The sequence below is a fragment of the Mustela nigripes genome, chromosome 2, assembly GCF_022355385.1.
Source record: "Mustela nigripes isolate SB6536 chromosome 2, MUSNIG.SB6536, whole genome shotgun sequence".
NCBI lineage: Eukaryota > Metazoa > Chordata > Mammalia > Carnivora > Mustelidae > Mustela > Mustela nigripes.
In genome coordinates, this window is record NC_081558.1 from 150,615,492 (window position 1) to 150,631,122 (window position 15,631).

General features: G+C 38.8%; 1 protein-coding gene across 2 annotated transcripts in view; it reads left to right on the top strand.

The window, feature by feature from the left end:
* Positions 1–5,526: 5,526 nt before the first annotated feature.
* ATR (ATR serine/threonine kinase) overlaps positions 5,527–15,631 on the top strand; it is a 90,806-nt gene continuing 80,701 nt past the window's right edge. The window contains exons 1-2 of one of the 2 annotated variants that reach the window (XM_059391812.1): positions 5,527–5,720; positions 14,726–14,817. In XM_059391812.1, coding sequence (XP_059247795.1) covers positions 5,662–5,720; positions 14,726–14,817 — 151 coding nt within the window. In that variant the 5' untranslated portion in view covers positions 5,527–5,661. The remainder of the gene's footprint in view (positions 5,721–14,725; positions 14,818–15,631) is intronic. The other variant, XM_059391813.1, reaches the window with a different exon arrangement.

Sequence of the window (15,631 nt, forward strand, 5' to 3'; positions counted from 1 at the left end):
TATAAGATGGATGTTAGCTGAACCTGTTATGGTAATCATTTTATAATATATGTAAATGAAACCATCATGCTCTATGCCTTAACCTTACACAGGAACATTTCATTTATTTCTCAATGAAACTAGGAGAAACAAAAGTTATTAAAAATTATTTAAAATGCAAATTTTCGAGCACCATGTACCAAGGAGGTATATATTGAAGTCCATTCCAGTGTAAAAAGGAAATTGAAATTATTTATATTTTTATCTCATTTCCTTAAGACTTCTATTTTAGGGATACCTGGATGTCTCAGTTGGTTAGGCATCTACTTTTGGCTCAGGTCATGATCTCAGAACCCTGGGATTAAGTCCCACATCAGGCTCCTTTCTCAGCAGGGAGACTGCTTCTCCCTCTGCCTGTTGCTCCCCCTGCTTGTGTGCACTTTCTCTCTCTGACAAATAAATAGACAATCTTTCCTTAAAAAAAAAATTACTATTTTAGTGTATATTTAATGATGTGACTTATGCAATAAAATCCTGACAAAATACACAAGTGGAGTTAAAAACATAAAATCTGTGCATTATCATGGAACTTGCCCAGCTGGGCCACCAGAATTTCGGCATCTGAGAATGGAGAAGCCAGTTTCCTTTTATTTGGGTTGTGGTGCCACCTCGTGGTCATTTTGTCCCCTAGTTTAATCATCAATGAGGACAATTCTATACACCAGCAGGCTGAATCCTACAGGGCATAGGCTGGTGCCCCCTTATCAACTTGAATGAGACATTGGGCTTAGGAAATACCAAGGTCTCAAGGACACTAGGACCCACCTACCTCAGCCTCTCTGCTTCCTGCCTCACTCTCTCCCCCCACATTCCACTCCCCCTAATGATAAAAAGGCAGTGAGAAGAATACAGACCCCAATCAACAGTTGTATTTTGTCCAAATTTACATTATTGGGAATTTTATGTATACTACAACATAGTGCTAAATATATGTGGTTAATAAATATGTACACATTAGGATGCATATATTTTAAAAATTTCAATGATGCTGTTGAACAATTTTAAAAAGTTGGGAGGGTCCAGTGTAGAGAATAGACAGATTGGAAGGAAAAGCCTAAAGGAAGAGGTAAACTGGAATGCTATAGGAATAAATGTGATGGTCTGAAACTAGCATAGTGGTAATGGGATTTGGAGGGAAGTAGATTGGTTTGATCACTTCAAGGCAGAATTGAATCCTTATCTTTAAGAGATAGAAACTGAAATATTTATAGATAAATTGACTTGATGTTGGAGATTTTCTTTAAAATAATCCAATTAGGGTAGGCCTCAGTGGCTCAGTTGGTTAAGCCACTGCCTTCGGCTTAGGTCACGATCCAGGTTCCTGGGACTGAGTCCCAAATGGAGCTCCTTCAGCTCCTCAGGGAGCTTGCTTTTCCTTTTCCCTCTTCCTACTTCTCCCCCTGCTTGTGCTTTCTCCCTCTGTCAAATAAATAAAAATCTTCTTAAAAAAAATAATCCAACTGGGGCGCCTGGGTGGTTCAGTGGGTTAAGCCTCTGACTTAGGTGCAGGTCATGATCTCAGGGCCCTGGGATCAAGCCCCACATCGGGCTCTCTTCTCAGCGAGGAGCCTGCTTCCCCCTCTCTCTCTGCCTGCCTCTTTGTCTACTTGTGATCTTTCTCTCTGTCAAATAAATAAATAAAATCTTAAAAAAATAATAATCCAACTAAGAAGAGGGGTAATGGGAAGGGCGGTTATAGATGAAACAGACTGGCCATATACACAATTGCTGAAGCTGAGCAAAAGGCACAAGGTGGTTCCTTATTCTAGGCCCTCTGTTTTTATATATACCTGAAACTTTTCATAATAAAAAGTCAAACAAAAATAAAGTACCTGGGAAAAATTCAAGATAAAAAATTCAGTAATAAGTTAGACTTGTGAAACATATAGCTCAGAGAGAGATTTGGGCAGAAGCAAAGAATTTGGGAGTAATAAGCAGGTGGAAAGTTCACTGAAGTCTCGAGTCAATGCAGGGCTCTGGAATTAAAAAAAGAGAGAGAGAAAGGAAGGAAAATTAAAATCCTAAGGAATAATAGCAGTTAAGAGAATGGCAAAGGAAGTGTTGCTACCAAAAGAGTAACATAGGCCAAAGGAAGAAAATATCCTAAGATAGAGGCATTAATCTACACATTTAAGTGCTGCTGAGTGGTCACGAAAGAAAAGGGCCTATCAACATCTTTTTAATTTACCCATACATATGAAAGTTATTGATGACTTTGGTGAGCAGCACTTAAAAGGAGGCAGGTGGGACACCTGGGTGGCTCAGTCACTTAAGCTGCTGCCTTTGACTCAGGTCATGATCCCAGAGTCCTAGGATCGAGTCCCACATCAGGCTCCTTGCTTGGCAGGGAGCCTGCTTCTTTCTCTGCCTCTGCCTGCTTGTGCTCTCTCTCTCTCTCTCTCTCTGATAGATAAATAAATGAATAAATAAATAAAATCTTTAAAAAATTTAAAAAATAAATAAAAGGGGGCAGGTAGGGCAGAGAGAATAGCTTATGTAGGTTTAAAACTTGAGTGGGAGGTGAGGAAGTACAATCAGCTTATATGAAAAACTGAAAAAGTTTGATGGGGGAGAGAAGTATATGGGTACCTCGAGGGATGATGTCTGCTTGGAATGACAATTGCTCACTTATTCATTTGCTGCTTAAGTTTGATTTCTTGAAATAATCTGCTATCCTCCTTTTGTTCTGCACCCTCCTGCCAGATGAGTGTAGCTCTGTCACTTCATACAAAATCTTCCAGTGCCTCCTTAGTTTTTACTGAGGTTTGTACAAGTAACTCAGTTGGACTACTCTAAATGTTCCCTAACATTAGCTGAAGGGGGCCACCAGTCTCTCCCTCCATATGCTTTTGCTCTTACTGCTGCCTCTAATTAGAAAATATTCCCCTTCTCCAATCTTTGATCCTGCTCTTCCTTCACATCCCATCACAGATGTGGTGCTATGTTCTCCCTGAGCCCCTTCCTGCTCCACCTCCTCTCCACAGAGTATACTTGATCTCTTCCTATTCTATTTTTCCAGGGCATGTTTTTTATATCTCTCATTGCATTCATTGGATTGTGCTTTGCTTTTCATTTTCTGAATTCTGACAATGTCCTTCTACATCTACAGTTTGCAGCTACTTGAGACACTTTATCGTCCTCATCTTTGTGTCATAGATGTACCTAACAAAATATCTTGCACAAAAATAACTTTTTGAATTAAATTGGATTCCCAAAGCTCTATTGTTTCCAATGTTTCTAAGTATACTGCCTTTTAGAATTCTAATGCTATTCAGCTATTGCCTTCCCTATAGCATTGTAATTTTTATAATCTTTCTTCATATAATCTAAAAATAATACTTAACATTTGTTACTTTTTAGTGCATAAACACTTTCATATATGTAATCTAATCCAAGCTTTTAAAAAGTATATTTAGGGGTGGCGTAGTCAATTGGGTGTGGGACTCTTGGATTTCGCTCAGATCATGATCTCAGGGTCGTCAGATCAAGCCCAGCATGGACTCCACTCGCAGTCTGCTTGGGCTTCTCTCTCCCCCTCTCTAAAATAAATAAAATAAATCTTTAAAAAGTCTATTCTTTTAAACATTTTGGGATATCATATCCATACAGATACAGTCATGTAACATTCTCCCAGATGTAACAAATATTACATTTGTCATGATTAATTCAGATCCTATTAGAAGAAAACCCTCACAGATATGTTGAAACCTCATAATTTCATTCCTTTCTCTCTTTCCCTGGGGTGGGGGGAGGGGTACTACTCTCTTGGAGTTGATATATATCCTTCCCAACCACGTTTTTATTATGTATGTATGTCTAGATAACTCACAGCCTTATTTTGTGGCTTTAAAATGATATGTGATACAATAGTATTACATATCCCTTTGCAATTTGCTCTTTTTACTCATCATTTTCAAGATTTATCTTTATTGGCATATATTGTATACTTATTTTAACTAAGAAATGGGTCCACTATATGACTCTATTACCTGTTATTTAACTTTTATCATAATCTCATGAGGTAGATATTAATTCCATTTGATAGATGAAAAACCGAAGTGCAGAGAGGTTAAATAATTTTACTGAGGTCATATAATTTCTAGCAAATGGAATTGAGAATTTGTGCAGGGTCTCCAACTCCTAATCCCATGTTCTTTTCGCTATAGCATTCAACTATGTAACAAATATTCAGTGAACACTGCGTGCTAGGCACTGTTTTAGGTCCTGGGTATCTAAGAAGTGAATAAATCAGGTAAAATACTGCTCCCAGAAGCTTAAAGTCTAACTGGAGTACACAGTCAATAATAGAACGTGATAATTTGGTTCCAAGTGCTATGAAGAAAAATAAAGCAGAATGGAGTGAGTGTAACTCTCTAGTGAGTGTAAGTGCGATATTCTTTATGAGGCTCTCTGGTGACATTTCAGCAAACATATGAAAGAGAGGAGTGCTCAAGATCATGGCAGAAGGAAAAGCAAATGCAAAATCCCCAAGGCAGGAGCATATTTGGCTGCCATTTCATCACTCTGATTTATTTTTATTTTTTATTTTAAAGACTTTTATTTATCCACTTGAGAGAGACAGATAGCACTAGATGGGCTGAGGGAGAAGCAGACTCCTCGCAGACCAGGGAGCCTCATGCAGGAGAGGTCCTGGGATGGAGACCAGAGCAGAAGGTAGACGCTTAACCCATGGAGACACCTAGGCGCCTCTTGATATTTTTTAGATACCCTATCAGTTATTTTTCTCATGTACTCTGGAACAAATGCAAGCACACTGCATGGCTTTGCCTGAGTAAATACCTATTTTTGACATGTTAACAGTCTCTTATGATGGCCATTGTTCAAATAAACAAATTGGGTTGTCTTAGAAAATGTCTACAGCCAGAATCCATTTATTTACTTTAAAAATTAAATCGTGGGTGGCAGGTGCCCATAATGGTGACATAAACACAGTACTGATGTTGATTTGATGAGACACATATAAGAAGTTCAAACCCCTTTTTAAATATTAAAAGCTGGTTGGGAATATCTTCGAGAAAGCCTGACTTGAAGTGGGAAAGAACCCGCTGAAACAGGGAAGACAGGGAGTCTCGTACCTCTCAGAAAGGATGCCGGGAAAGTGACAGAAATCTGAGGGCTTTCCCACAAGGGGAGACCTAGTATCTAGTCAGTCATGCCCTTTACTCGCCGAAATGGCTCTGTTCTCACTTTGGTGATGAGAGGGAGGCAGGGCTGTGCCCGTTAGGCCTGTTTCTTCTCCAGAACCTAGGCTCTAGCCTTTCTGGGCCTCCCAGGGTAGGAGTAGCAAAGAGCGCGGGCTAAAAACCAAAACTCCCTGCGAATCACAGAGCCCCGAGTTCTGCCCTAAGCCGGAACTGCGGTCGGTAATCAGACCGGCGCGCGCTCCGTCTGTTGGCCCCACCCCTTTTCTGCCTCCGGGCCGCCCCCGGGTCCTACAGGGAAAAAGAGCAAAGACTAACAGAGCAGGACGAGCCACGGCTTCCGGGAGGAGTTTTGGTCCTGGCGAGGCACCGTCGGGCGCCGCGCTTTCACGCCAGAGGTAGCTGTGGAGACGCCGGGAGTCCGCGTAGGCGCGGTTAATGAGTGCCGCGCTTCCTCAGCATGGGCGACCACGGCTTGGAGCTGGCGTCTATGATCCCCGCTCTGCGGGAGTTGGGCAGGTAGGGCCAGGTCCGGCCGCTCCCGGTCCCGCGTCCTCTTCTGCCTGACCAGGCTGGCGTCTCACGTGCTCTTCCCCACAACCCCCCAGCCGCGCGCTTGCCGGCTCGGAAACCCTCAAGCCCAGCTCTTGGGGCTGTGTTTCGCGACTGGTTTCCGTACTTTTCTCTCGGAGAGGTGGTTAAAAATATGCGAGGTGTCGCCCCAGGCCTTTGGGAAGCCGGTCCAGGGAGAGGTGTTCGCCGACCCTGCTTGACCTCAGCGGCGCCCGGGAGCTTGTCCCTAACCCGGGGCTTGTACCCCGCAGCTGGACAGAGCCGTCCCTTCCGATCACTTTCTACACTCATTTACTTCCGGAAGCCTCTTTCCTTAGATGAGGGACTTGACCCGTGAACTTCCCCGATTTATATTCTTTGTGATCTCTCAGGAAGGACTTGGGGTTTTAGCTTTACGTTTTGACCCAAACTATCTCTTTAGAAGAAAAATCACTGGTTCTCATTTTGAGCGAGGAAGGCCAATTGTTAAAAAGGGCAGTTGGGGGGCGCCTGGGTGGCTCAGTTGGTTAAGCAGCTGCCTTCGGCTCAGGTCATGATCCCAGCGTCCTGGGATCGAGTCCCACATCGGGCTCCTTGCTCCACGGGGAGCTGCTTCTCCCTCTGACTCTGCCTTCCACTCTGTCTGCCTGTGCTCGCTTTCGCTCGTGCTCTATCTCTGACAAATAAATAAATAAAATCTTTAAAAAAAAAAAAAAAAAAGGGCAGTTGGTTTCTTCAAAATGAAACCATAGGCCGTTCTGAAGATAGGACCCATTTCCCTTTGGTCATCCGTTACCCAATCCGTTATTTTAGTCGGTAGTCCCAGGGATCTGCCACAACGCCCTTAAGATACAAGTGTGCACAGAATGTTGCCAGAATTTTTAAGATAATTTAGTATAGTTTCATTTGCAAAGGCCTGTTTTTTATAAACCGAAGAGTAAGATCAGGTAAACCAGTACCTACCTGAAGAGAGGGGAGGGATGTGGATGGCTGCCATCCACCTTCAGCACACGGGCAATTGCCCTCAACCAGGCCTAAAGAAGGCAGCGTGTTTGTTTTGCCTTTTTTGTTTGTTTGTTTTAAGTTGTAATCCACTGGGAACGAGAAAAAAGTGGGCTTGTACCACAACTGCAGTTGAACTATCAGTTGAATAATTGCTTCCCAATTGTTAAAGCTGCTTGAAAACTCAGCACACATAGCCAGAACTGACATATAAAGTCCATGGGATATTTAATTCCCTTCTTTTTGCGGAGCAGTTGTGTTCATCTCCTCTTGTTGGCCATACAAGGATATTTAGTCTTCCTCAGTCACATAAATAAGAGGAAAAATGAAGGAAGCACACTTGTCGTAACCGAATCATTCTGTTTGTGTGTGTGTGTGTGTTTGTTTTTTTTTTTACTTTGCATGGCTGTTGCAAACGTACTTTGTGTTAACATTTTATAAAGGAACATGAATACAAGTGCTCATTTTAGGAAATTGATGTACGGATTTCATCTTTCAGGCTCAATGTGAAGCTCGATATTTTTTCCCCATCCTGTTTTAGTGTAGAATTAACTAATAGTTTTCTTCTTTTTTCTTCCTTTATGAGACTTGCTAGTACAAGTAATAGTATCTTGGATTTATTTATAGTCTCTTACATCACCAGGGCTTAATGTTACCTTTCATTTCATTTAATTGTGGCTATTCTAAGGGAAAGAATAGAAAAAGTGATGCATGGAGAATTGTATAATAATAGTTTTAACTATCATGAGTTTCTCATTGCAACTGCTTCATTCAAGCCTATTCCATCTCACAGTATCTTCATGATGTAGAATGGAGTGTATTTTATCACTATTCAGTAAGAAACTGTGTTATAGAAATTGAAGAACCAAAGTCAAAAGAGATAGCAGTTATCAGAGCTGTGTTTCAGATTCAAGGAAGGCATCAAGGCCTTTTCATCCCCTACCGTTTTTTTCATTAATTGACTGGCGACTTGATTTCTGGGAAAAAAAAAAAAAAAAAAAAGAGATGTTAACTGTCTTACTGTGTAGACTCTTATGTCTCTGATAAATTTTGCTTCTGGTTTTTGCTGTTAGCACTCTTCTCTCTGCATAGTTTTTGAGGGTGATCCCATCCATTCCTGCCTTCAGCTACCATCTATTTGATGATTGCAGATATGTTTCTCCAGACCACATCCATTTCCTATAGAATATTTATCAATCATATACTGGCAGTTTTAGCTGGGTGTCCCATATGCCGTTAAGACTCAACATAGCTTGGTACCTGGGTTGCTCAGTTGGTTAAGTGTCTGACTCTTGATTTCGGTTCAGGTCAGGATCTCAGGGTCGTGAGATTGCGTTGGGCTCCCAAGTCAGTGGGGAGTGTGTTTGAGATTCTTTCTCCCTCTCCTCTCCCCTCTTCCCCCAAAACTCGAGCACTGTCTCTCTCCCTTCAAAAAAAAAAAAGGCTCAGCAGAGCCAATACAACTTTTCCACATATCCCACCCTCCCCAACTTTTTTTCCCTCCCATTCACTGAGGTATGGGTATCTCAGTAAATGATACCATAGTCACTCATTTTTCCAAACCAGAAGTGTAGGAATCATTCTTGACTCCCCATGTGCTTTTGCTACATCCTTTGTTCCTCTCTTCACCTTTACTCTCTTCCTAAATAACTTCATCTAAGTCCCATGGCTTTAAATATCATATGTATGCTGGCAACTCCCAAATTTATATCTACCCAGAGATATTATTAGTTTGCTTACCGTTGAACATCTATACCTGAAATGAAAATTAACCTCCAAAGCAGAACTCTTGATTTACTGTCTTTAAACTTGTTCCTTCCCCAGGTTATTGTAAATGTATCAACCAAAAGCCTAGGGGTTGTTCTTGATTCATTTCCTTATCCCTTAATAATCTATCAGCAAGTCCTGACAATCCTGCCTTTAAAATGTACTTCTCACCATCTCCACTGCTATTCTTATAATTTCTTATCTAGGCCATTTATATAAAATCTAAAAAAAAAATATATATATATATATATTTTTTTTTTTTTAGCTTTTATTTATTTAACAGAGATCACAAGTAGGTGGAGAGGCAGGCAGAGTGAGAGAGGAGGAAGCAAGTTCCCTGCTGAGCAGAGAGCCTGATGTGGGGCTCGATCCCAGGACCCTGGGACCATGCCCTGAGCCGAAGGCAGAGGCTTTAACCCACTGAACCACCCAGGCACCCCTCTTATCTAGGCTATTATTGTAACCTCTCAGTTAACCTCTCTGTTTCCATTTTACCCACTTACAATGGATTTCTCATTCAGCAACCAAAGTGATATTTTCTGGGGGAGGGGGAGCAAAGTGATTTTAATAGCTTAAATTATGTTGTAGATTATTTGCATTACTCCTCTGTTTAAAACTTCTGTTAGTTTTCCAGCACACTTAGGATAAAATCCAAACTTTTCCCAAGGCTTCTAAGGTCCTGTATAATCTCGCCTCTGCCTTTCTCTAACCTCAAAGCCACATATTAGGATATGTGGACTCTGCTCCAGTGACATTGGCCTTATTTTTCATATGCGCCAAGGTCATTCCTGCCTTCAATCTTTTGCACCTTGTTCTTCTCTGAATAGACTGGTTCCATGCAGATGTCATTTCAGAGAGGTCTTCCCTGATCTTCCTGTTTAAAATTACTTTGTAGGGGTGCCTGGGTGGCTCAGTCAGTTAAGTGGCTGCCTTCAGCTCATGTCGTGATCCCAGGGTCCTAGGATTGAGCCCCACATTGGGCTCCCTGCTCAGCAGAGTCTGCTTCTCTCTCTCCCTCTGCCTGCCACTCTGCCTACTTGTGCCCTTTCTCTCTCTCTGTCAAATAAATAAAGTCTTTATTTTTAAAAAAGCATAAAAAAATTAAACTACTTTATAATCACAAGGTATTTTCAGGTAATGAAAGTTGCTTTTAAAATATTAAATAAGGGCGCCTGGGTGGCTCAGTGGGTTAAGCCGCTGCCTTTGGCTCAGGTCATGATCTCAGGGTCCTGGGATCGAGTCCCGCATCGGGCTCTCTGCTCAGCAGGGAGCCTGCTTCCTCCTCTCTCTCTGCCTGCCTCTCTGCCTACTTGTGATCTCTCTCTGTCGAATAAATAAATAAAATCTTTAAAAAAAATATTAAATGAGACTGGGTATTTACCCTAAAGATATGAATGTAGGGATCGAAGAGGCATGTATAACCCAATGTTTATAGCAGCAATGCCCACAATAGCCAGACCATGGAAAGAGCCTAGATGTCCATCAGCAAATGAATTGGTAAAGATGATGTGGTATATATATATATATATATATAATGGAATATTATGCAGCCATCAAAAATGAAATCTTGCCATTTGCGATGACATGGATGGAACTAGAGGGTATTATTATGCTAAGTGAAATAAGTCAGTCAGAAAAAGACAATTACACATGATCTCTCTGATATGAGGAATTTGAGAGGTAGAGTGGGGGTTCATGGAAAGAAGGGAGGGAAAAATGAAGTAAGATAGGATGGGGAGGGAGACAAACCCCTAAGAGACTCTTCATCTCAGAAAACAGGATTGCTGGGCGGTGATGGGGGGATGGGAAGGATAGGGTGGCGGGTGATGGACATGGGAGAGTATGTGCTGTGGTGAGTGCTGTGAATTATATAACACTGATGATTCACATCATCACATGTAACACAATATATTACATGTTAATTCAAAAATAAATAAATTTTAAGAAATAAATAAAATATTAAATGGGGAATGGGAAGGAGATGAAAGTCTGGGAAGCATTAACATTAGCCACTAGAGGAGATTTGAATGGTGAGAAGAAGCCAGTCATGTAAAAATGGGAGAAGTGTCTGAGATTGAATGGGAAGTTTAAGGGTCTCTAGGTGGGAATGAGCCTATGTTTTTTAAAGAATGGGAAGAAGGATGAAACCATAGGAAACACAGAGGGGACTGGTGTGAATCAAAGGTGGAGGAGTAGCCATGGGCCATGTCCTTTTTAGTACCTTCTAGGCTAGAACAAGGAGTTATTCTGGCCCATTATTCTCATTATTACTTATTATTTAGGTGCAGTGGGAAACCATTGGAATGTTTTAGACAGGGAAATAACAAGTGAATTCAAATTTTAAAACTGTTTACCTTTCACTCTCTTGCTTTTAGAACTTTTCAATGTCTCATTGTCTTCAGTACAAAATCCAGACTCTTTAGTTGGTTCTTTGAGCTTTGACCTTACAGTTTTTCTTCAGCTTCATTTCCAATTACTGCCTCCCTCTTCTTTAGCCATATAGAACTCCTTATAGTTTCTAGAGCAGCCTGTGCCTTTGCGCATGCTGTTTCCTCTGCTTGGAATACTTCCTCCTTTACCTTATTTTACTTGCCTAGCCCCTTTGGTAAAGCTTTGTATCACTTCCAGGGAGCCTGGACTGATAGGCTCTGCCCAGGGCTGAGTATCCTTCTTGTGCTATGTCTTGGCTCTATTGACACTTAACCATGCTGTGTTAAAGTTACCTGTTTACTTTTTTAACTTTTAATCTACAAATTTTTTTAGGTTTGATGCATGATATCTTGGTTAACCTGGTATTTGATGTTTGCCCCAGAAGAGATAATCAAGTATTTGTTAATGTATCCAGCCTTCAGGAGATATTTAAATTTCCTCCTAAGAATACCCTCTTAAGTCAGTTCCAATGTAGAGGTTGTATAAAAAGAAATGTTCACTCTCCCATGAGTGAGTATTCTAATAGTACATCTAATGAATGATAATCAACTCACCTTTTAAAAAAACTGATTAAAAATGGGGCACCTGACTGGCTCAGTTGATACATGTGTGACTTGATTTTGGGATTTTGAGTTCAAGCTCCATGTTGGATGGGGAGCCTACTTAAAAAAAAAAATTTTTTTTTTATAAAAATGACACAAGTTGATAGTGTATCAAAGATTTTGATAAAAATGACATAAATTGTCTTTATAAAAAATTAAATTTTGTAGAAAACTTACTACCACCCACAGTCCTGATTCCTCTCTCAATACTCCCCATTTTACATTTCTAGATGATACTTGCTAAATTACACTTGGTTTGTAAAGACAAACTCTTGACTTTGTCTAAAACAATTGGTATTGTAATTTTAGACTTGTAACATTTTTTGTTATATTTAAATCTGTAATGTCATATAATATGGTAGCCACTAGCTAAATGTAGCCACCTGTTGTTTGTCTAACTTAAGATGTTCTGTAAATGGGGGCGCCTGTGTGGCTCAGTGGATTAAAGCCACTGCTTTCAGCTCAGGTCATGATCTCAGGGTCCTGGGATAGAGCCCCAGCATCGGGCTCTTGGCTCAGCAGGGAGCCTGCTTCCTCCTCTCTCTCTTCCTGCCTCTCTGCCTACTTGTGATCTATCTGTCAAATAAATAAATAGATAAATAAAATCTTAAAAAATAAAAAAGATGTTCTGTAAATGTAAGATACATACTGGATTTCAAAGAGTCAGATAAAAAATATATAGATAGAACTGTCTCTAATAATTTTAATATCAGTTACATGTTCAAATTATATTTTAGATAATATTGTTTGAAAATTGCTTTCTTTCTATTAATGTGGCTACTTAGAAAAATTTGAATTGCACATGTGACTTGCATTATTTCTATGGACTAAGGTTGGCTTAAATAATAAGATAAATAGCACCAAGTTTGTTTCACTTTCATGTAAAAACTACTTGGCCTTTGTAACTAACTTGGCCTTTGATTCTATGTACCTAGGGTTTGTATTACTTGTCAGTATTTGTTGATTTCAGTAAGTTAGTTTCAGCTTGAGAGGATAAAAAAGTTCTGGAGATGGTGGTGATGGTGTAGAATAATGTGAATATACTAAATACCACGGAACAGTATAGTTAAAGTGGTTAAAATAAATTTTATGTTAAGTATATGTGACCATAATAAAAAATATATTCAAAGGACATTTTAACAAACAAATTTAATTTGATCCTGTCTGGAGCTCTCTTCTAACCTTGGTTTCTAGAACATACCTCTTATGGTTTTCTTTTTGTTTTTCTGGCTCTTTTCCTTTCTCCTTCATTGCCCCTTTAACTTCAATGTCGGGTTTTCTCTTTGGCTTCCTTATTACTTCTTATATTGCACTAATTTTCAAGGCTTCCACTACCACAAACTATAGTAGTGTTAGATAATGTAATTTCCATGAACGTCAGCCTCCTTACTTGTAAATTAGGGTTTAATATTGCTATCATACCGCTTGTGAAATATGCAGTAATGTAGACAGTGTGTTTAGCCTTGTTTGATAGGTATTGTTATATAATGATAATCTATATCTCTAGGCTAGATATTTCTTGAGGACTAGAGCTTTCAAAAAAATTTTTTTTCCCATAAACTCTACGCCCACTGTGGGGCTTGGATTTACCACCTGGAGATCATAGAGCCACTCACAGGCTTTGTGGACTGAGCCAGCCAGGCATCCCTTGAGGGACTAGAATTTTAATTCCAACAGTCTTTTGTGCATCCCACTTAGTTCTTCCCTTGAGACCTTAAATTCAGTATTTCTAAAACTGGTTTTGTTTTTCTCCCCAGACCTGTACTTCCTTCTGTGTTAACTGTTTCAGTGACTGGCCTCACAATTCACTCTGGATAGAGGCCTAGGTTGATTTACCAGTCTCCTCCACTAACTTGTCTTTCACCTCCCCCAGTGGTAGTCTCTGGTATTTAGTGTGGCATGTTATAGGTGCTCAATAAATGGTTGTTTTTATAAATGACTGTATAAGTCTTCATCCAGTGTGGAAGAATACAGACTTACTACTATATTCTTACTTTCAGTTCTGTGCTGGTTTATACCAAATCATGGAGCTTAAGTTCGATTCATTCAGGATTCTAAGATACAGTTGCTCTGCTTAATTATTATCTACTCTTAATGTTTATTTTTTCTTGATTAGTTCTAATACTTGATGTAATTAGCAATTTCCCTAATATTTTATTGAATTTTAATTGTGGAAAATTTCAAACATCAAAAAGAAGGAAAATGATATATCAGTTGCCCATTCAACCCAATAATTATTTATTCATGGCCCTCTTCCTCTCAACTCAGATTACTTTGAAGCAAACTTGAAACATCATTTCATCTATAAATACCAATATTTATCTGTACAGGATAAAGACCTTTTTTAAACATACCATAATACCATTGTGATACTTAAGAATGATTTCTTAATAACATCAAATATCTAGCCTCTGTTTAAATTTTTCCATTTGTCGTATGCAGTTTGCTAATATTTTTATTTTTGTTTTTTTGTGTTTTTTTTTTAGCTTGTGTTTTTTTTTTTTTAAAATTAGGATCCATTGTAGGATCATAGATTGTAATTGATTGATTTGGCTCTTAAGTCTTTGTTAAAGGTTTCTCCTCTTTTTTTCCTTTAGAATTCATTTGTTGAAGAAACTATGTTGAGTAGATTTTCCAGGTCTAGATCAATATGAATAAAATGCAAGCTATATGGATAATTAAAAATTTTATAGTAGCCACATGACAAAAAATAAAATAGGTGAAAGTAATTTTTAATGTATTTTATGTAACTCAGCATCTCTATTATTTATGCATGTAATTAATATAAAATTACTAATGAGATATATATTTTCTGTACCAAATATTTAAAATTCAGTGTATATTTTATACTGAAAGCACATCTCAATTTGGTCTAACCACATTTCACATGCTCTATAGCTACATAAATAATGGCTACTATATTGGGCAGGGCAGGTCTAGATTTTGCATATTGGGTGCCTCTGGTATCATTTAGCATGTTTTTTTTCCCTTATAAATCAGTAACATGTTTAGATTTTTCTTTAATTTTTAAACAGAAGGGTATAATGAATGTCAACATTAAAACTAAATACATTTGATAAATTCAAATTTAGAGAAATTTTTACAAATGAAATTGTAAGTCTCTTTTAGGCTTAAAAACTTTTTATCTTACTTAAATCTTACCTATTTTAGTGCCAGTCCAGAGGAATATAATACAGTTGTACAGAAGCCGAGACAAATTTTATGTCAGTTCATTGACCGAATACTTACAGATGTAAATGTTGGTAAGAAACAGTTATTTCTTATATAAATTTTATGAATTAAACTGTTTTCCTTTTCATATATACAACATTATGCTAGCATTTTTCTCATGTAGTTTTAAATATAGAGTTAGTATTCATGATAGTTACTATTTTCAAGAAACTTATTTATATTAACTTATTACATATGTGATTTAGGCGTTTAAAGTAATTCTGTTTACCTGCTTGTTGTCTAGATTTTCTGCTGCTTGCTATGGCATTCTTCTTTGATTTATTAATAGATGATAGATAAAAAATAGCCATGTCTAATGATGTGGACCCTGTTTTAGCTAGGTCTTACACTAGTGGTTGAGAAACAAATGCCATTTAAAAACTCTAATTAAGACTTGGTGACTCTGTGGGAGGTAGTAAGATCTTGTGAGTTGTTGGAGCAACTCCTATTTGTGGGAGTCTAAGAGACAAATATTACCAACTTGGCAAGATAGGTGTTGCATTTGTCATATCTGTTAAAATTACATGGAAGGGGTAATGTAGAGTAGCATTTGGCCTGCAGTATATAAACTTACTTCCAAATTCAGCACATATTATGACTTAAAATAGTTAGCCTTTCTTTTTCCAATCTATGAAATTAAGAGTTGCTGAAAAATAACAAAGGACTACTGAATATTTGGAAGATGTGTTTTCATATAGTACTGTCCTTGTTTTTAGACCACTTGCCCTTCCCCTCCCTAAGCAGTTCCTGGACGAATCTCATCATCCAGGAAACACTTGTTTCCTCTATTGTGGATTGGTGCAGTTAACATACCATATTATAATTATTAGTTTGTCTGATTCTCTT